The 21,714-nt window shown below is 41.7% G+C and overlaps 1 protein-coding gene across 1 annotated transcript in view; it reads right to left on the reverse strand.

Moving 5' to 3' along the window:
- Window positions 1-421: 421 nt before the first annotated feature.
- Stat1 (signal transducer and activator of transcription 1) overlaps window positions 422-21,714 on the reverse strand; it is a 37,953-nt gene continuing 16,660 nt past the window's right edge. The window contains exons 12-25 of the mRNA XM_026389024.2: window positions 20,177-20,236; window positions 17,557-17,586; window positions 17,369-17,462; window positions 16,307-16,348; window positions 14,894-14,977; window positions 14,370-14,468; window positions 13,014-13,149; window positions 11,595-11,644; window positions 10,773-10,867; window positions 9,887-10,032; window positions 7,532-7,717; window positions 6,531-6,606; window positions 5,535-5,637; window positions 422-1,907 (exon numbers count right to left, since the gene is read on the reverse strand). Of these exons, the coding sequence (XP_026244809.1) occupies window positions 1,893-1,907; window positions 5,535-5,637; window positions 6,531-6,606; window positions 7,532-7,717; window positions 9,887-10,032; window positions 10,773-10,867; window positions 11,595-11,644; window positions 13,014-13,149; window positions 14,370-14,468; window positions 14,894-14,977; window positions 16,307-16,348; window positions 17,369-17,462; window positions 17,557-17,586; window positions 20,177-20,236 (1,216 nt within the window). The 3' untranslated portion in view covers window positions 422-1,892. The remainder of the gene's footprint in view (window positions 1,908-5,534; window positions 5,638-6,530; window positions 6,607-7,531; window positions 7,718-9,886; window positions 10,033-10,772; window positions 10,868-11,594; window positions 11,645-13,013; window positions 13,150-14,369; window positions 14,469-14,893; window positions 14,978-16,306; window positions 16,349-17,368; window positions 17,463-17,556; window positions 17,587-20,176; window positions 20,237-21,714) is intronic.

The following is a 21,714-nucleotide window of genomic DNA, read 5'->3' on the forward strand; positions in this document are numbered from 1 at the left end:
TGAGACTACAAATTGATCTCTTCCACTGACCTATCTTAATTGCCATTTAAATTCTGGTTACAAGCATGGTGAGTAAGGAGAACATTTAAGAAAGTAGTGTTATTAATCTTATTGTAAAACAAGGACTGATACGTAAATGAGGTAAATATTAAACCAGTTCATAATGCCAGCATTATTAAAACCTTATACTAAAGATTGGCTGGTACAGTAAAATGAAACCATGCCAATCATTCTTAAAGGACAAAAGTTTAACAAGTAGTTAAATCCTAGGAATTAGGGACAATATTCACAAAAATGTGGTCATGTTTCTTGATTTTTTTCAGTTTGAAGATTCAACCAAAACTCAGCCAGGTTCATGCTATCCTATGTAAAAAATGAGAAGAGGCCTCAATTTGTGTAGTAATAAGAAAAATAAAAAATACTGTGCATATTATATTTAATGTAATATATATACTTTAGCTTTAATTATAAAGTAGATGTCAAGAAAATTTTATCTCCACCAAAGAATAACACAGCATTTCTGTAATAACATAGTTGTGGTGGTGGAAATGGAGAGAGGAGAGCAGCCACGCAGACAAGCGGTCTGTGAAAGTTATTCAGAAGAACCCTGTGGACTCATCCCTTATCACTGCTCTGTGTCCACACTAATGAAAGACCATATAAACAAGACAAAACAAAACAAAAAAATAGTACATTCCACAAAACATCATCCATTCAAAAAACTATGTGGAAAAACCGCAAGACAGATAATGGAACCATTTGCAAACATAATTGTCAGAAAAATCACATTTATCAGTGAAAAATATGCAGTTCTCCGTGCAGTTACATAGGACATGAGTTCTGAAATAATTTGATTTTCATGTTATCTATGGTTAATGATTCAAGTTGTCAGTAACTACGTTTTCTACTCCTTTCTCAATTTTATGGCTAATAGACTAAATACCAGCTAATAACAGTAAAAACAAATGAACCCATTTAAGAAACATGAATTAAATTCCTGGGTTTATCTCCGTCTGCAATTAATTTCAATGTTTTAAAAAATAAGGAGATCTGCCTTAAGGGGGCTATTGTTAAGAGCTTGGCTCCCTTCATGGAAGGGCAAAGACAATTTCATTCACCAGTGACCAAGATGAAGGTGAAACACACTAAGCTCTGGATATTAAATATTAAACAGAAAACTCTACTTATGAATTTAGAAAATGTACTTCCTTCTATTGATAACAACCAATATTGTTCAGCCATAACCAACACAAAAGCTAATTCTCTTCTAGAAAAAAAGAATTTTTCTCCAGTTTTAAATGGCCAGTGTGGAAGATATAATTAAAATGAAGAGCACAACTTCTTTTTCTCCTACCCAGATGCAAGAAGGCTACTTTTGATAAAGTATTGATATATAATTTTACATAAACTTGGCTTTGAACTATTTCATTGGCAAAACAATAGACTTTCAGCCATATTTAAAGCAGAATGGAAATTTTCCTTTTCTACATCAAGAGTTCCCAAGTAACCAATATCTATCCAACAACCTGTAACAGCTGGGCACTGATTTCATGCACAGCATTTGCTGAATTGTTACCGAACTTCTCACCTTTCCCAAAGGTCTCTCATTCTAGTCCTGATGCTTTGGGTGCATCTGGATGTTTTTCATTTGCAAAATCCACTCTGTGGAGAGTGCCTTTCAATTTCACCTTCAATAAAATGCATGAAGCCCTTCAGAGTAACATGTTTCTGAATAAGAGAAACATCCACTTGCTATCAATAGGCTGCAGCAAATTTGTTGTCCTCTCTTTCATTTCCCTAGAAACATAGGATGTGAAGGAATAGAGCAGCAGGAAGGAGTCATAGATGGGAAGAGAAAAATGTCGCCAGAGAAGATGAGAAAAATTCATGCTTTATACTGCATTCATCTGTAAGAGATAAAAGATGGTTAAGTTTATCACATTGATCTTGTGACAGGCAAGTTCAGATATTTAACATCACTGTCTATTCTAGAATGTAGTGGAAGGAAGACACTTCTAACAGCAATAAGCACCAATGAATTTGAGGACCTTCAACATGACCTACCCATTTTCTGGACTAATCAAGACCTTTTATATCACTTAAGCTGATGGATTATTACTCTACAGCCTGCCGGCTTAATTTTGTGAATCTATCCAGACTGCATAAAGCTTTCTGCTGTTATGCAAGTCTGGGGACAGAGCAATGTGGCAAATCCACTCATGCAAAACAAGGGTGAGGAAATGCTGAGTTATATGCCAGAGGGAGAGAGGGATGTGAGGGAAATGATGAATTTCCCTTAAAGGTCACTCATAGGTAAAAAAATGAATGTTTCAAATACAGGCCAGAGAAGTAGAATTATTAAGATCCCCTACACCTCCCCTACTGGTGCCTTCTGCCCAGTTGCCTTGAACATGGCAACTTGGAGTCAGGAAATTGCTCCTCAGGGAATAGTAACTGTCCTGCCGCTGACTCCCTGACTTCTATACTGGTCTTTCGCCTTATATCAGATGTTCTCAGAGACTATTTGGTCCCCTGCAATGTCTAAAGATGTTTCTGACTGCCATGACTGGATGTGGTGGTGTATGGCATCTATCTAGTGGGGAGAAGCCAGAGATACAATGCAGAGGACATAATTCTCCATCCCAAAATGCCTGTAGTACCAAGACTGAGCACTAGACAGTAAAGCCTCTTGAGAGCTTTTCTAAATCTCAAGTGCTCAATAGTGCATGGTACTTGGTGGGGTCTTAGGAAAATCATTTTGGATTGAAAAGCACACTGAAGGTTCTGCCCCTATGCTGCAGCCTGGTCAACAGCACAAAGTTGTAGTTAAGATGGCAGACTTTAGGGGTGTGGGGGAGAGAGAGAGAGAGAAGGAAGCCCAGATTCCAATCTTGTCACTGTGTGATTGGGCACATTACTTAACCTCTAAATGTTAAGGTCCTCAGTCAAAGTTGGCTAATAGTACCTAGCAGATAGGTTTATGGAAAGGGTTAAATTAGCATATGTAAACTGTCTATACAGTAGAAGGAAAATAGTAGATAATAAATTATCATCATTTTTTCTTCCTTGTTGTTGTTATGAGCTTTGGTCAAAGGCCTCTAGGAAAGTAGAATGGTTGTATTACAGCCCAGAGGGAAAAATGTATCATACAGAAAATCCAGGCTAAACAAACACCCAAGTCATGTGGCAAAAAACACTAGTAATTTGGCTGTCTTGGATAATTTCCTCAGGAGCTTGTGGTCCTCTTGCCCAGAGGCTGCACTGAGCATCAGTCCCTGGTGTCACCCTAGAGCTGCAACCTCCAGACTGGGTGGAAGTCAGCCAGCTCTGAGAGAGCTGCTTCCATCTCAGAGCCATGGATGCCGAATGGAAGTCATGGCCAAGACTGAGGACAGAGCAGACCACAGTGGAGCCAATCCAGTTTAAAAACTCATCCAGTTTTTATTTTGAATTTGCATTTGAATTTGCCTAACCAGTGCTGTGTCTCCCTTACAGCCTCTTTTAGCTCTGTACATCTACTGACCTGCCTGGAGTCTTTAATGGTGTCTGTGCATGTGTGTGATGTGGGGGAGAGGGATAAAGACAGAGAGACTGACTTTATTCTACAAATGAAATGAATGATATCGTTTGGGATGAAATGGCTTTAGGAATGTCCAAAGACCACAAACCATTTCCTGACATTTATTTGCAGTATTTAAACTGCTCTCACAGTATCATTCTGAGAGCATACAGGAGGCAGTCCTACTGCTTACACAGATGGACGGAATTAATCCATCTTCTTTTCGCAAGGTCACAGGGATAATGGTGATGATAGAGTTGGAACTCTGCCTGCCAAATCCCAATCACAGGCCTCTCACCCAGAGGCCACACTGCCTTTGTCTTAATAAGCAGAATAAAATGCTCAGTTTGTGCAAACAGCCTCTATGGGATGCACATTTTGAATGAAGCCAAGTCTGGCTGTTTGTGGCAGGTGTTCTAGGATGGTGGACAAGAGCATGCATTCTGGAGACACCAGGTAGATTCAATGTTGGTTCTACTGTTGACTAACTACTGGATCTTAGTCAAGCTCTGTAACTGGGGACAGGGCCCTGCTCTATGTCTGCCAAGATGAGAACAACAATAACACCCAACTTAGAGGCTTTTTATAGGGAAGTGCTTGGGATGGGGGAGGTGCTTAGTAAGTGCCACCCATCAATAGTGATGCGGCTGAGGGACCTTGCTCAGGAACAAAAGAGGTGTAAAAGGGGATCACCCTGCTTTTTGGCTCTATCTATATAGCTTATATTTTCTAAATTGGACTTTAAGAGTACTGCGTTGTTGTGTCAGGCTTATAAAGCACTTTTTAGAGGAGTGTTGGGATGCTACCTTACACAGAGAAAAGGCTCATTTTGCACAGACCAAACTATTTTGCTGTCATACTAGCTAAGCATTTTTCTAAATGGCTTTTTTATCCTCAACAATCAGGAAAGTGTAAGAAAGTACAGTCTCTACAGATTTTAGCCCTCCTAAAGTGGAGGGAAAAGGCCTTCTTACCCTTAAGAAATGTGACGCTGATCAGGTATTACTGAGGTCGCATGAACACACTCCCTGAATTCATGATGGTTTGCAAGAGACGCCTCGCCCCCTCTTTTCCCTCTCCCTCCCTGACTTCCTGTCTCATTTTTGAGAACCTATTTTTGCCAGGCACCAGGTACAAAATGATGAAGAAAAGCCAGCAGAGACTCAGAGAGGTGTTGTTGTTTTTTTTTTTTTTTTAAAGCACTAAACCAACTTTGAAAAATGAACTGGAATAGCTCCATGCAAAAAAAGAGCTTAAAATTAAACAGCATCAGCAAAAACCCAGCCAACCAAACAAATCTTTAAGAGGAAGGATTTCAGGCTGAAAGGCAAACAATACTGTTTGATATATTGAAAAATATTCTCCCAGAGGAAGATCACCTCTTTTGGAAACAATCATGTTCCTATTTCTATCATGAAACTCACTAACTCTTTCACCCCCTGGGCTGTTTTTTTTCTGGGCTGGCCTTTCATAGCTTCAGGAGTTAGCAGCACAAATTCCTTCTTAAATAGGAAGCAGAGAAAGCCCTTTCAGGGCTGCTTGCTAAGTGTAAATCTGTAATTACTGCAACTACCCAGCATTAGTCCCTAAAAATAACACCCTTTCCTAAGGATGTCACTGTGGTAAGGCTATAGGCAGAAAGAAAACATTTTATCAGAAAAATATTAGTTCCTTAATAGGTGAAATTCTACAAGGACAGAACTTTTGTACTTCAAAGGCAGAAGGGGAAACTTAAGTATTTGAAATGTCACCTAGTTTTTTGGAGGATGCCAAGCATAAACATTTTGCTGATGATGTACCTTGTCGAAGCACAGCAGGCTTTTCCTTGTCCCAGCTCATCTGAAAAATGCCCTTTCTTTGGCTCTGCCAGAGGAATCCTTCTTGAGGAAAGTCCCTGGATCTGCTGCAGTGCCCACCCTGCCTCAGAGGGCACCCGCTTACCCAGGTCTGGGAACACCCCTGCAATGGTACTTACCATAGTGTCGAATTCCACACTGCCCACTATCCGGGACACCTCATCAAACTCCTCAGGGGACATGGGGAGCAGGTTGTCTGTGGACTGAAGTCTAGAAGGGTGACTAGAAAGGGGAGGAAGGAAAGGGAAACGTTAACACCTCATGAAAGCCCTACTGCAGACTCAACACATTTCCTTTATCTTTTGTCTGTGACTGAATGACCACTTTATATTTTTATTTTAGGAAAATGTACACATTTATAAAGCACATCTGAAAATGTATAGATCACCAGCAGTTTCTGTCCCCAGCCCGGCCCCTTGGGAGTGTATGTACTGGACTCTAGATGTGAGTGGGTCACAGCCAGACTGGAACCTAGGCCACTTCTGCCTGGTTAAGCCTCGGAATGAGCACGAGCCGTGTGCCACCCTGGAACGGCAGTGCCCCGTGGCTTACCCTAGACAGAAAAGCACCAGAGAAATGTCTGGGGAGTCCCTCATCCCTACCTTGAGATTTGTATGCAGATAAAGCTGCTCCAGAGTGTTTTTACATGAAGGCTACATCCATTCAGCCCAAGACAGTGCTGCAGGCCAAATAACTGACAATGACTTTCCAAACCTTTTTCTACCTTTTATGAAATGAAACAACAGAATAAAAGCAAGCGGAAAATGTATCTCGATGATTACTTTGGCCTTTTCTAGGTTGAAAAGAACTGCTTTCCCACTCTTTGCCATTTTTGTTCATTTTATTTATGCTTTTTCAAAGTATCCGTTTGGGGAGAACTTAAATACCTTACATACAACTTTGGTTTTCCTGTTTTGTTTTGGTTTTTGGTTTTTAAAGGCAGTCAAATGCTGGCAGACAGTGACACCAGGATCTCTAATTAGGATCTTTCCAACAAGTCCAACTGTAATGGCGACAGCAATTACAAAGGAAAAGCAAAATACACTCGCCAGGCCCCAGCCAGGGCCAAGGCTAGTGTGCAGTTTGGAACATGCCAGTCTTCTGTGCTCACTTACACTTCAGACACAGAAATCAACTCAGTCTTGATGTATCCAGTTCCTTTAGGGCCATCAAGTTCCATTGGTTCTGGTGCTAGAAGCAAACACAGCATGTAACTTTCCATTAGAGAAATTACCAAAGAATATTTTGGGGGAATCAAAATTCTACTGTTTCTCTTGGCAGCTCAGAGTCCTGCAATTTTTAAGGGGTTGTGATCTCCCTGCCTGTGTCATCTGAAATTCTGGTGGGCATGAAGAAGCAATTAGCAGAAAAAGGGTGAGTATCTCAACAGCAGCCTAGCTAGGAGCTTTCTCTTCCTCAAGCTGTAATCCTCCAAGATGGCCACATGTGCCAAGTTCTCACTGGTTTAGCTGATGTTATACATGCAAGTGTTAATTCCAAAGTGATTGTCCTAATAAATAGTGATACTTCCCATTCTGAAAAGCAATTAGCTTTTCTGGCATGTTCAAAAACTAGAAGAACCTAACTTGAACTTTTTCAAATGCGATTCAATGGTAACTAAGAAGCCTAAGACTGGTGTCCTAAGACAAAGCCCACTCTTAATAAAAACCACTAATAACAATAGGATCTAACAAATAATTGGGTTGATGAAACAGGTTACTTCTCATGGACCTGTTTCCTTAATTTAACGAGCAGACTGGCACAAATCAGTTGGTCATACTTCCCTTCCTGTGCAAAAAGTGACAATGTAACAGATACACAGACCAGAAATAAACTTTCCCTATACCTGTAAAGTATGAAATTATGTAATCATGTCTTGCGTGCTGTATTAGGCCAAATAATGCATCTCATTACCACCACACTGAGTGCATACTGTGTTTTGAAAGCCTGCTTTTACTAATCCCCGGTGGGTTAAAGACAGCAGACTGGCCCTGGCCGGCAGGATGGCAAAGGTAAATCCTGTTTTTAAATCTGGTCTGCACACAACACTGGCCCACCAGGAAAGACTGCGCTGAGCTGTGTCTCAGGAGGGCAGTGGCTGATTGTTCCCACCTACCTTCCTTTGGCCTGGAGTAGTACTTTCCAAAGGCATGGTCTTTGTCAATATTTGGATACAGATACTTCAGAGGATTCTCTGGAATGTTTTCAGCAGCCATGACTTTGTAATTGCGAATTATATCAGGAAAAGTAACAGCAGAAAGTTCTTTCTTTGTGTAGGGTTCAACCGCATGGAAGTAAGGTTCTAAAAAGGAGAGACGCTCATGAGTCCCAGTGAATTCCACAGAATATTTCACAATGACACAGAGAGAAGCAAAACATTGTAGATTATACAGATGTGAGCCAGCTCGTGAGAACTAATTATAATCTAGGAGTTGTTACACATACCGTGGACTGCCTTATTTCTAAATAAATTACAATCCTGTCTTTTATAGGGAAAAAACAAAGGCAGTTTTTACTCTCAGTAACAATGTGTTTGTCATTATTTGCCTAGATTTATAAATGTGGCTAAAAGAGGTTTGTTCAATTCCTTTAGAAGCCTTCATCTTCAACAAAATGCTGCCCATAGGCAGATAAGTGATTAATCACCAATCGGGTCTTCTTGGCTCAAGCCACAGATTAAGTTATTAAAAGATGAGCTCATTTTGTTTTTCTTTTCATATTGAAAAACATAATTATTAAAATAAATGACGATGATCTACAGGAAAAAAAAACTTTTGAAACAAGAAAAGATCTCAAATTCTACTTTTTTTTTTCTAATTTTTAATGCAATAAGCCACAGTTTAATTAACTCCTCCTATTCTTATCCCAGACCTGATTCAAAACTTTCTTCCTACTGATGAACTCAGCCTAATTTCATTTTAAGATTGGGAACCATCTTGTCATGAAAAGTTAATTTCTGTTTTACTATAAATTACTGTGATTTTTAAACTTGTTTGGAATTCCTGCCCGGGCCTTGAACTCACCAATGCCTGGCCTTCCCTGACCAGATAACAACCCTCTCTAAAACCTTAGTGACACCTCATAAATCCTGGCTCCCTGATCAGATAACAATCCTCTCTGAAACCTCAGCAGTGCCTCATAAATTCTGATGTTGGGATCTGAATTTACTCCCTACCTTTAAATGTCATGCCATGTAGATCATTAACCTACTATCTGCCTTTGTATTATGCTTGTCAAAATTCTGTTATCCTTAAGTTCTCAAGACAGCCCCCCTTTGCAACTTTTTTTGCTATACAATCTCATTCTTGAAGAGCTGGGGGGCTGGTCTCTAGCCCACATTAGGGGAGACAGTCCCTGATCAGCTCTCTTTGTGTACACAAATACAAGCTTGCTTTAATTCGATTTAAAATTGGAGTTGGTGGTTTTTTTCTTTGCATCAGGGTTCAACACTATTTTATCCCAAATCCCACTTCTGTGTGCACATATTCCAAAAGGTGCTGAGCAGTGCTTTGGGAGTCCTCTCTAGAACTTCTGCTATGCTATATCCTAAATCTATGTGGCTGGTGCAGCCCTGCTTACACTTTCCTGGTTGACAAGTGTTTTCTTCCTCTTTAATTGGGTCATAGCTCATCTCTGAGCTGCATCAGGAAATGAACTACCCCAGAAAAAAGAAAACAGGTAGGCTTCAACATCTACTGCCTACACCAGGGTCCAATCCCAGTCTTCACACTTTTCATCAGAAGCAAAAATGAACAGAATATCTTTTGCCTCTACACACCAACAACAGGAAAGTCACCACAACAAATCAGTTTTGTTTCCAGTGCTCTAGGCAAACTATAGGTGCCTGTGAAAAGTACTCAGTTTGCCATTATCATTTTTTCATCTGCACTCTTCAGCTTCTCCTCCAGAGATCTGCTTCATGATGCCAAGGTTTCTGGAGTCTTTTATCTATGGACTCATTTGGTCAAAGAGAAATCCAATACACCAACAGAGATAAATGAGCAGCTGCTCTATTTGAAGGCAAAGCAGAGAGGACTGCAGCTTATCCTGAGAGCCCTCGCATCCAATCCCAGCTACTGGTATGTGTGGATAAAACCAATAAGGAGGTCTTCTCACAAAGCCAATCCTCGCCTGTGCACTTGACTCTGGAGTTACCCTAAGTGAGTCTGGAACCTTAAACTGTGGCAAAAGTGAGCTCTTCCAAGGAACTGGCTACAGATGATATTGACTCACATCCTATCCTACAGAAAACAAACCTGACTGAAAGGAAGGAACTTGACCTTATCTTTTAAAAGCCATCATTTTCACAAAACATCCTAGGCAGTGATTCACCAATATTCATGGGGGGGGTGTGTAATAATATCCTATCTGGGGGCCTCAGCTGGGTAAGTCTGGGCTGATCTGCAGTAGTGAAAAAGGATGTTAGCCAAATGTGGCACTGTGCCCGGGCCCTCCAGCGCCCTTCACTCACCACCTCCATTCTGGGACCGCTCCACCCATGTGAATGTGATGGCCCCTTCCCGGGAGCTCTCACTGAACCGCAGCAAGAATGTCCCTGGCTGCTGGTCCTTGAGCAGAGCTCGTTCTTGCTCCTTGCTGATAAAGCCCATGATACACCTAGACATGGAGATCAACGGTGTCACTTGTAGTTCAATCATGATTTTAATTTTTATATTAACTTGACAAACCAAGAAAATGACGGCAACTTGGTAAGAGAACATATAATAAAAAAATCTATAGACTATTTAAAAATATATTTAATTGAAACTTAAGCATTTCACTTACACATATGTATGCTAAACTAAAAAAAAAACATAATACCAGCAGGATGCTACAGATGTTCACTAAATACATGCTGGATTAATGGGCCTTTCATCATCATTTGACTTTAAAGGCTATGAAAATATCTGAATTTACACATCTTTTATGCTGAAGAGGAAGATGCAGAAAATATATTTTAGATTCTAGCATCTCTGGTCATTTTAAAGCTTTTGTTGAAGTATCAGCTCATCCTGGGAGTGAGTGAGACAAAATTTACCAAGTTGAAATGTCTCCTTTCCTATGGACAATACAGCAGGTGATCAAGAAACACTTGTTGAATGCATGAATGGCACTCAGTTGGTTTTCTTTCTTTCTTTTTATTTTTTAATTTAGTTTTGCATGAATACTAAGGAAGGATAAAGTTTAATTTTCTGAGGTTCCACTCTCATAAAGCCTTGACAGCCGTAAGTATGCATCACTGTGAGGTGCACACAAATCCTGTCCAATAAGGAAGCCCAGCTCAGGCTTTGTCTCAGCCTTCAGTAAGGCAGCATGTACTAAAAACATTTAAAAAATGCATCCATCAGGGTTCTTACCCATCATTCCAGAGAGACAGCAGGTGTTTTTTAATGAGTTCTAGGATGTTTTCAATCCAAAGCCAGAAGGAAAAATTTTTATCATTAATATTTTCCTGAAAATATACCAATGCATACATTAGGATTCAAGAAATTCAAAATAGTGACTCAGCATTTTCTCCCCCACTGCTGTATTTTAATTTGCAAAGATACCCCAGCTGCCAAAGTAGAACTGTTCAGCACACAGCAGCAGCGGTCCCTTGTTGGGGAATGTCTCCATCCCTCCCCTCTTATCGGTGTTAAGAACTGGACCTCTCCACTTCCCTGGGCTGGGCTCTGCTTCCCTCTCTAAACAGTAGCAAAACAGCCAGGGGATGACCTCCAGGGAGACTCAAAGAAACAAAAACTGCCCTCAGACTAGTGGAGTTCAGTAGAGTGAGCTGGTCAACACTATTTGGTGACCCCATTGGGGTCTAAGTGCTGCCTCCAGCTGGTCCCTCTGTTTGATACACTGCAAAGCTCAATAGGCCAGTCAGGCCAAGCTCACGTTTCACATGGACAAGGCCAAAACACTGCTGGGCAGTGGGCTGGTGTGAGGGAACTGAAGACTCATTTCGGATATGAAAGAATGTTATCACTCAGGCAGGTGCTTCCCGTCAGACTCTGGCTTGGAGACTGACCTCCAGAAACCTCCAGCCCTGAAGGAAAGTAAACAACTTGCCCTCGGGACTCCGTGGGTGAGAGGCAAACATGCCAGAATAAGCAAACAGTTAAGCACCACAGTGAGAAAAAGGAGAACCACCACAGAGAGTGCAGAGAGGACAGAGCCCCAGGAATACCCACCTTACAAAACCTGGTCCATGGAATAAGACCATCCAGGCCAGCATTAGGACCTAAACAACAACAAAAAAATAATAATAAGCTTTGTCAGTAAACAGAAAATGGTTCTGGTGCCTTGATCAGACTTGTATTTGCTCTCAAAGAACTAACACCCCCAAAGAGGGCATGTACATGGTTGTTAGACTCAGAAATATTAATGCTACATTAATTGAGCAATTATCATCTAGGCTATGAAAGAACAGAACTACAGAACTGAAACAATCCAAAACATGAACAGTTTCATTCATGCTGGTTTGATTTTAATGGCATGAAAGAATTGGTGACAAATTACTGGGCACTATGATTATGAGAGTTTTTAGGGAAAGCGGAAGCATCAAAAAGCCTCGCCATCTGCTCCTTTCTCTCCAGCCCCCTTTTATCTCTCCCTCTCTTCTGAAGAGGACAAATCTCTTAAATCCTCCTCACTATAGTCCCTCCTGAGCTGACTGTCTTTGGCATTAAAGCAAAGCTCCCTTTGGTCCCTCCCTATGCAGGATAATTTCCCACTGCCTCCTGTTACTGCCTCAGCACAGTCTCCTCTCTAAAGACTCTGTGGAATTTTTTTGTGGAAGTTCAAACCAAGATCAAGATTACCCTATGTGAAGAACCTAACTTTGAGGCTTGACTTTCCAAGCTTATTTTTAGACATGGATTACAGATCTCTCTCAGTGCTCCTCCAAATAGGACATGGGTTCAGGGAAGTGGATGCAAATCATAAGCCAAGCAAGAAAAATGAGAGGAAGCCTAGGTATTACTAGAAGCTAAGAGCTAATAACACCAAGTTGTTAAAGTTAACCAGGGTATAAGATGGGGTAAGTCCACTGCTTATGCCGTGACAGGTAGAAAAGATACATTTCTTGACTTTCCACAAATAAGGAAATGGAATAAGATGATTTTATACTTCTTATTAAATAGCAGAAGACAAACCCCCCATGCTGTCAGTGACACAGCTGGGAGGGAACCGTTGAAGGCCATCTGGTTCAGACGAGCCTACTGGCGTGGTATATGCAGCCCCGCTGCATAGAAAGCAAATCTGGATAAGAGTTGTTCAAGAATTTTTAAAGGAGTGGTTCAGATGCTTCTGTTCCTTGAAAGTACATGATCTAAAAAGGTTTCCCTTCAGATTCCTTCTCAAAAATGTTAATAAGAGGGACAACCAGGAAAGAATTCATGTAACCCTGTTATCAGGTCTACATTTCTCCCAGGGTGAAGTCCCGTTCTCAATTAGCTATCTCAATAAGCTGCAGCTTGAAATGCCAACAGTTTTTAGAAACACTCTCTACCTTCAAAAAAAAAATAGAGAACAAAGAGGATCACAAGAGTCAAAAGAGATTTTTATGAATTTATATTTTTTACATAGACAAAAAGTTACTATGCTCCTACCCAGAAGTTTCTCTCCCAACATGCTCAGCTGATCCACGTTGAGACCTCTCTTGGTGACGGATGAAAACTGCCAACTCAGTACCTCTGATAGCTGAGACCATCGTGCACATGGTGGGTTCAAGAAGAAGGACAGATTCTAGAAGAAAAGGACCCAAAGCCAGGGTTGATAAAGAGCCGCCAGTCACTAGTGAGGCACCACCACATGGGCCTGGCCCAAATTTTGGTCTAGTTTATACAATACACATGCATTCCCACAATTAGGGAAGAGAATTCTCATTATTTGCCAATTCACATATATGAATTTGTTAACTCATTATGATTCACTTCTAATTACAGAATCAATTCTCCTGGCTCTTTGTGGTCATTTGAAGACAAGCCCATACAGAGAGTACCAAAAACTGTTAGTCCCCTCAACACACATGTTTCCAACTGAACTCTGTTCTCCCAAAGAAAATAATATCCTGACTTCCTATTTCTCACACTATAAACAGGTCTCCTCTGTGTCTTGCTTAGTGCAATGGTTTTTTTCATTTTGTGATTCCGGATTGGTGATTTCCCTTCTCTCCAGCCCCTTTTATCTCTTCCTCTCTTCTGAAGAGGACAAATCTCTTAAATCCTCCACACTATAGTCCCTCCTGAGCTGACTGTCTTTGGCATTAAAGCAAAGCTCAAAATCGTGCACAGTGTCATGCTGAAGTGCTGTCTGATGTACCTAAGCACAAGAAGGCTGCCATGTGCCTTATGGGAAAATCCATGCGGTAGAATAGCTTCCTGTAGGCATGAGTTATTGTGCTACTGGCTATAAAGTCCACATCAACAAATTGTCAGATATATTAGATAAGGTGCCTTTAAACAGGAATGCATATAAACAAATTGTGGCACTGATGGGGTAACAAACATGTGACCAGAGTCTCACAGGAACAAACCCTGTATTTCCCCTAGGAACAATGATTGAACATTCACTAAATGTTCCTGGTAACTTCCAAGAACACGAGCACTTTGAATAAATAAAGAGAGTCAACTGTGAGTGTGATTGTTGTAAAAATTCAGCACGTTTGCCTGGTAGGTGATACATTAAAAAGAAAAAAAAAGGCAGTAAAGGACCTCTTCCACAATAAAAGTGGTATGAAGTCATTGATTGCCTGAGCTCTCTCATTACACGAAGGAAATCATTATTCTCATTTCTAGCGTCTGTGCTTGGCTCTCCCAGAATTACTTAAGATCCTTAGAAATGTCACATGACTTTGTCACTTCTCCCTCAATATCTGGCCATTGGGGGCTATTCTGAAGGTGTGGTAACGAGAGCATGGGATCTTTGTTTCACCCTTAGTACAATCGCAACTGTGTTTTCCATACCCTGGGTTCCGCCACCAGCATGTTGTACCACAGGATGGAGGCCCAACCACTAGGGAGCTGGCTCACGTTGGAGATCACCACGACGGGCAGCGAGGTTGTCTAAAAGTTGATAAAGACCTTGAAACCATCTGAATCACAGATCTATCACCTTGAAACAACAGCTTAAGCAAATGGGTTATTTGTAATTTTATGTACATTTTATATTTGAAAATTTTAAATGTAAGGTTAGATTCTTTTGTTCACAGTTTATCTTTGATATACTTTTCAGTTAAGATATATGTTCCAAGACTTAATATAAAAAAGTTAACAACGGCTATCTCAACTGGAATATTTAGCTTACAGAATTTGAAGGCTAATTCAATTCTCTAGCTTCCTGGACCCTTAGATTAATGTCAAATAGTATTAAATGAAAAAGATCATCACTTTTTATGATTAAGTAAATATAGATAAAACAAAAATTGAGAAACTCTAACTAGTTAGAAGTAAAAATAAAGTTTTTTACCTTGAGACCCTGGAAATCTTACCTCGAGGTCAATGACCAGGCCAGGCTGGCACAACTGGGTTTCAAAACTAAGAGAGTGAAGCTCTTCAGTGACAACAAGAGGACCCTTGGGAGAGGAAAAAAAAAAAAGGAGAAAGAGAGAATGTAAACATTCAGTCCCTGATCGTACAAATTTCAAAACTGAATAAACACCAGGTATAGTGGCGCACACCTGTGATCCCAGCAGCTTAGGAGGCTGAGGCAGGAGAACTGCACATTCAAAGCTAGTCTCAGCAATTCAGTGAGATCCTGAGCAAACTCAGTGAGACTGTGTCTCAAAATAAAAAATAAAAAAGGGAGGGGGATGTGGCTCAGTGGTTAAGCAATCCCCCCAATACAAAAAAACAAAAACAAAAACAAAACAAAACCTGAATAAACAGGTTGCAAGGGTACTAGACCGAATCTGCTGTAACTCAGAAGACTCCAATATTCAATAACTTAAACCAGATTTGATTATTCCAAGCCTCTCAGTGTTCTCTCATGATAAAATGTCTGAAATTATAGCAAGGGATATCAATTCAGAGGAAGAAACATCAGTGGGCAAAAGCAACTTCTTAACGGTTTTTCATGACTTAAGGCTCTGGGGCTGTACTCTCATGGAATTCAGGGAAAGAACTCATTTTCCAGGCAGATTCCCACTGAGCATGGCAGGTCACAAAGTGCTTTGGTATAGGTAGGAACAGATGGTTTTCAAAGCACCTTCACACACATTACGTAACATAAGCATCACGACAACTTAGAACTAGGGAGGGCAGCTGCTGGACCCAGGAGGTCACAGAGACAGCTTCTGTGCAAACTGGGGCTGGATGGTGTCTGTGCTGAACAGACCAGCATGTGTCTCATTGTTCTAGTGACCTCCACTGGTTGTGATGTGGAAGGGCAAAAACAGGCCAAACCAAACATTCCAAACCAGACATTGTGTCCTTGGTCCACAGATCATTTTTGAATGCATCACAAACACAACACAACTCCTTGAGGATCAGGTTGTGAGAAGAAACTGTGAAAACACTGCTACTGGGTAGGGGACATGAGGCAGGAGAACCCTCTCAGCACCTGGTGTTTGGCATGTAGTCATAAACTGACCTCTCACTCCAGCTGACAGTCGTTCTCAGAAACCCGAGCTAAATCCTACAAGCTTCCTGTGACTCAATTTCCTCAAGATTCGAAGATGAGAAGAATGAAGCCCACCACGCCACCATGCCACCCCACTGGGCTGTCTGTGTGGGTCCAATGAGGTCATAAGCAAAATCCTTTGACAACCTTTATAAAGCATGAACGAAGGCCCCCATTATCACAGATACACCCAGTTCCCTTTCCTGCCTGGCCACCAGAACCACAGACACACCCCCACTGGAAGACCTGCCTGATCAGGGCCCATACAACCAGAGACCCTCACCTCATTAGTTCTGTTGCCAGCATTTTTCTGTTCTTTCAGTTGCTATAAAACAAGAAACATCACAGTAAACCACATGTTCACCATCAAAGTTCATGTCTTCATTTACAAATCAGACGAAAGTGGGCATCACCCGATTAAAACAGCCCATGGAAGGGCTAGAAAGGACATGGCATTATCTCTAGAATTCAGAACAAGAGGCAAAATGACCCTTGCCTGTGAACAGCATCCTTCTCCTTACCCCAGTAACAATCCATCAAGTGCCCTTGTTGACTGTTTCATTGTCCCCCAGGATCTGGAGACAGCTTCCCCTCCTTCTTCCCTCAGCAGAGACTTCTAACTAGACTCTAGTGATGCCAGTCCCAAATAAAACTTCCCTCAAACAGGTTTCAATCCCCAGGTTCCAGTGAGCCATGTGGGGTCAGTGGACAGCTCTGGATACCCCAGGAGCACCAAGGATCTCACCCAGTGTGCAGTTATCTAGCTATGATACTTGTTGGCTCAGAGGATGGTCGCTAAGGAGAAAGCTGCCTCCACCCTCCCTTCAGGCTCAGCCCAGATGTTGGGAGCCTCAGAACATCTGGCAGCCACTCTTTTCACGGACACAGAAAAAAAGGCAGCGCCCACTTAACACACCCCCCCCCCGAATTTCTATTGCCAGGCTGAAGAAGGGGGGGCTCCTTCTCGGAAGAGAAAGTGGTAGAGTCAGACTGCTGGGGACGTGGAGAGCGGGAGAAGGAGCAGTCAGGAGCCACAACCTTGAGGGAACTGTAGGGGCCCACAATGACGGGTCACAGATCCTGGAGCCACAAGAGCCGCTCTAACTTATGTGCACATGGGTTTATGAAATACTTGAACTGAGACCGCTGCAGCTTAAAGGAGCGTTTCTGAGACAGACAAGTGGAATGCAGAGTGAACAACCCTGGACCTGGAGGACAAAGCAGGATGCCCTAAGGGCGGGTGATGAGAAGCCATCACTGCAAAGTGCCACTGAGTGCCACTCCAGTGTCAAGGGTGCTAAAAGATCAGACAGTATTGAGAGGGGAAGCCTGCGGGTCTCCCTACCAGGTGTCGGAATTCAGCCGCCAGACTTCCATTGGTGGATTCCTCCATGTTCATCACTTTCGTGTGTGTCCCCAAAATATTGAATTTCCGAAATCTATACCATACAGGAGAAAAATAATTAAAAGGCTTCAAGCTATTAGACACAAACAAACAAGAGAACAAACTATAGTACAAAATACATCACGTACCCTTTTACAGTGTTTCTCTCATTCACATCTCTGGGGGAAAAAAAGATAGATATACACAAAATTACACATGGGCACTTTAGACCTGAAATAAGTTTTAAAAGAAATACAGAAGTATGTATGTAAGTAAAAATAAATTCATGCCCGTGGGTTTGCTGCCCTGTTGACTCATTCACTCCCTTCCTCCACCCACTCGTACACACCAAGCCAAGGATCTCAGGCAAAGAAACCACCTGAGCCTCACGTTCCTTGTTTGTCCAACAAGCTAACAGCACCAGCCTTAGGGGACACTGTGAGGAGCCGAGGGGTGAAAAGAGCAGAGGACAACCTCAAGAAACACTAGCCGAGTCCGCGCTCTGCACTGGAGCTCCAGCAGGCACACTGCTCTGGTGTCACAGAACCCTGAGGACCTTCCAAGGTGACTGCTTAATTTATATATATATTTTTTCTGTTATCTTTAATGCTCTTGTGAAAGTACCAGAACAGTCGATGATTTGGGGAAACAGGCACGTTTAAAATTGAGTTTAAAATCTTGAAAGATCTTGCACCTCATATAAATTCAGTGAACACTTTGGCAAGCTACAATTAGATACAGTTTGTCCCCAAAAGCTTCCTGTATGGGAGGCCTAGTGCCCAGGGTGGTGATGTTCGGAGGTGAGGCTCAGTGGGAAGTGATTAGGTCACTGGGATGCTGCCCTCAGAAGCCATCAAGGCCTGCCTTGGAGGAGTGGGCTAGGTCTTGAGATACTGCACTGATTACTCCATGAGCTGGTTGTTATGAGGCACAGCCGGCCCTCCCAGATTACTCTTTTGGTTCCTCTCTTACCATGAGTTTCTCACATGCCTGCCATGGGATACCACCCACCACGTTGTACCATAACACGAGACCCTTGCCAGCCGCTGTCACCTGATCTTGAAATTCACAGCCTTCAGAACTGTGAGCTAAATAGACCTATTTTCTTTATATAAAGTACCCAGTTTCAAGAACCTTTAAGGACTTTCTAACTACCTAAAAGGGACTGTCATGTTCGGGCCAAATATCTGTTGGTGGCATAGATGTAAATGAGAAATCACTAGCTCACTCATAGGAGTTAGCTGCCCTTCCTTTCCTATCTGAGCTAGAATGTCAGTGTGACATTGTAAATAATAATAGTATAAAAGGGACCTATTTTTCCCTGTTCGGGAAAAAAAAAAGAATTTAAAATAAAAGTAACAGTATGATTCAAAGTTGCCTTGTCAAAGGAAGAAGAAAAAAAGAGCTGAACAGACCGAGAAGACAAAGGGGCACAAACAAGCTGAAAGAACTGAGCAAAAGCAGTGTGGTGAGCTGTCCCTGAGAAGTACTTGCCATCCCTTGTACCTTGGCTGGCCTTGACTTGCTTCTAATGACAGAATGGATGGGACTGACTGCACAGGTTCAAGGCTAGCCTCCACCTGCTGGAAGAACATTGTCGCCATGTGACAGGTGCAGGGTGGCCTCTCAGAGACACATGAAGGAGGACTCTGTTACTCCAGCTGAGACCCCTGATATGTAACAAGGCCACGCTAGACCAGTCATCTCCAGCCAAACCAGCCCAGACCAGAAGGGCCATCTACAACTCACAGCATATGAGAAACAGTAGGTTTTTGGGCACTGAGGTACTAAGTTTTAGGGATGGTTTGTTCTGCAGCAAAAGCTAACTAGTTTACAGAGAAGTCTAACAAAATGGCTTGCCCCAAAGGGAAGACAAAGGTGCAGGTAGTACTACAAGGAAGATGACTCTTACGTGAGCGCAGAAAGCCAAAAGCCAGAGGAAAATGATCTGAATTCTCTTAAATGGTTTGGAAACTTACTAAATCAGTAGATAACACAAGATAACGAAAGCATTAAATACGTGTGGGGGGAGACAACCTGGCAAGGTAAATGGTGAGTCACTGCTAGTTCAGGTCTGAGGTCTAAGGGCAAAGTGGGGTGGGCTGCTCCATCTGGACCCCCATGAGAGATGCTGCCCATTTTTGGGTCCCCGATAACCCAAAAAGAAAAGGGTGACAGCAGCAGTCTCCATGTATGCCCCCCAATGCCTGTAACCTCACTCTAGAAACCACAGCCTCCCAGCTGGCCACAGTCTTACGGCTGGATCTTCAGCTCTGTTGGATCAAGCGACATTAATTTAAATCTATTGGGATCATTTATAACAGTTCTGGTGGATCTGACTAGGATGGATCCTCTGCTCATAGGCAGCAGAGTCAGGACCCTGGGCTCAGCCCTAGGTCCCCAGGGAGGTGGCAAACTTCCTCCCAGTGCAGAAAGGTTGAACAGTTGATGAATCAGCTCATTTAATGAAGGAGTCCATATTTGATTAATAAAATCAGCACTTCAGCTGGGTATGGTGGCATACACCTATAATCCCAGTGGCTTGAGTGGCTGAGGCAGGAGGATCATGAGTTCAAAGCCAGCCTCAGCAAAACTGAGGCACTAAGCAACTCAGTGAGACTCTGTCTCTAAATAAAACACAAAGTAGGACTGGGGATGTGGCTTAGTGGTCAAGTGCCCCAGAGTTCAATCCCTAGTACCCCTCTTCCAAAAACAAAAAACCAGTATTGCAATAGTACATGTATCTTAGATAATATTAAAAAATCTCACTTGTCAAATAAGACTTTGACTTTCAAATTATAATTCAGCTCTTGCAGTTTCACCAACAGTCTGGAAAGAAAAATAAAAGATATAATTTTTAAAAAATTATCTATTACAGTTTACTTATTATGCCAATTCCCCATATATGTACATTTATATAAAATATTCCCCCTCCAATTTTTGATTTTTACAAACAATGAAACTGACACGCTTTCATATCTACTTAGCTTTTTCCTAAGTGCATTTATAGGGTCAATTCCTAGCTATGAAATTGCTGGAGGCAAAATTTAATATTAAATTCTGATGGTACACAGTATTAATTCTACATTCCCATCAAAATTAGTGAGAGTAGCAGCTTCTTCAAATAAACTTGCCAACACAGAGTTCATCAAAGTTTGTACTCTGGGCCAATCTATATGGTGAAAATAGTGAATGTTACTCTATAAAACTTTTATCTGATTTTCTGCCCTCTTGGGAGAAAATAAAAACTATCATCCATAACCAGAAAAAATGAGGGTCCGGCTTTATCACTCCAGGGAGGTATGGAAAGATGGAAGGCATGAGACTGGGCTGAGACACCACATGCCTCTGCTCCATTAGCTGGGAACTGTGGGGAAGAACGCTCAGGTCTCTGGTCAGCTCTTTCAGTGGAGCAGGGGCCAGGATCAGATGTCCACTATTCCTGCCCACTGTGAGTTGTGGATCCCATGGGTGCTTATCTGTGCTACTGTAACTGTGCCAGGCAGCGAAGCAGCACCTGTGGACCTGAATCAACAATGGCCAACCCTGAAGGCAAGCCCAGCTCTTTGGGGTCTAACTGCTCAACTCTAGAGGAAAGAGTAAATGAACGCACCCATCCATTAGAACAAGGGCAAAGCTGCATGTTCTCACCCAGACCAGGTCTACCATTATCAACAAGTAGAAAAGCAGCTACAAAATACCACCTGTGTAGAAGCCTAGTTCTAAAAAATGAAATACTATTTGTCCTGAATTTTATGTGCATGGGTGCCTATGTATGAAATATATATGTACATGCATGGATTTACACATATTTGTGTAGACATAAACAAAATTATGGAAAGACAAACACAAGGCTCTGTACTGTAGTGGTCCACAGACTTAGATCACAGACCACTTTGGGAAACTGATAAAAGCTATGAGCTCACCAGAAAAATGTATATCATAATCTATGTCTGCATACAATACTTCAGTTTTAGGGGTTCATAAAGCTCAGGTTATGAGCCTCTGCTCAAGGTGTGGCTGGGGAACTTTCTCACTTTATCATATGCATTTCTACAATTCTGTATTCCTTTTTACTGTGAATATGCATTACATTTACATTTGGAAAAAATCCCAGGTGTGTATATATTTGCATATAAATTGGCTATATTTCTATCCTGAGCATAAAGGATAGAATCTTGGATATTCTAAGTAAGAATTCATATTAAATTATTTCATGAAAAATTATTTCCTCTAAAGTACCTATACAACCAATATGTAAAAGAAAATTAGGGGTACAAACTACAGGACAGATAGCATATGGAAGT

Source organism: Urocitellus parryii, chromosome 1 (genome assembly GCF_045843805.1).
Source record: "Urocitellus parryii isolate mUroPar1 chromosome 1, mUroPar1.hap1, whole genome shotgun sequence".
Taxonomy (NCBI): Eukaryota; Metazoa; Chordata; class Mammalia; order Rodentia; family Sciuridae; genus Urocitellus; species Urocitellus parryii.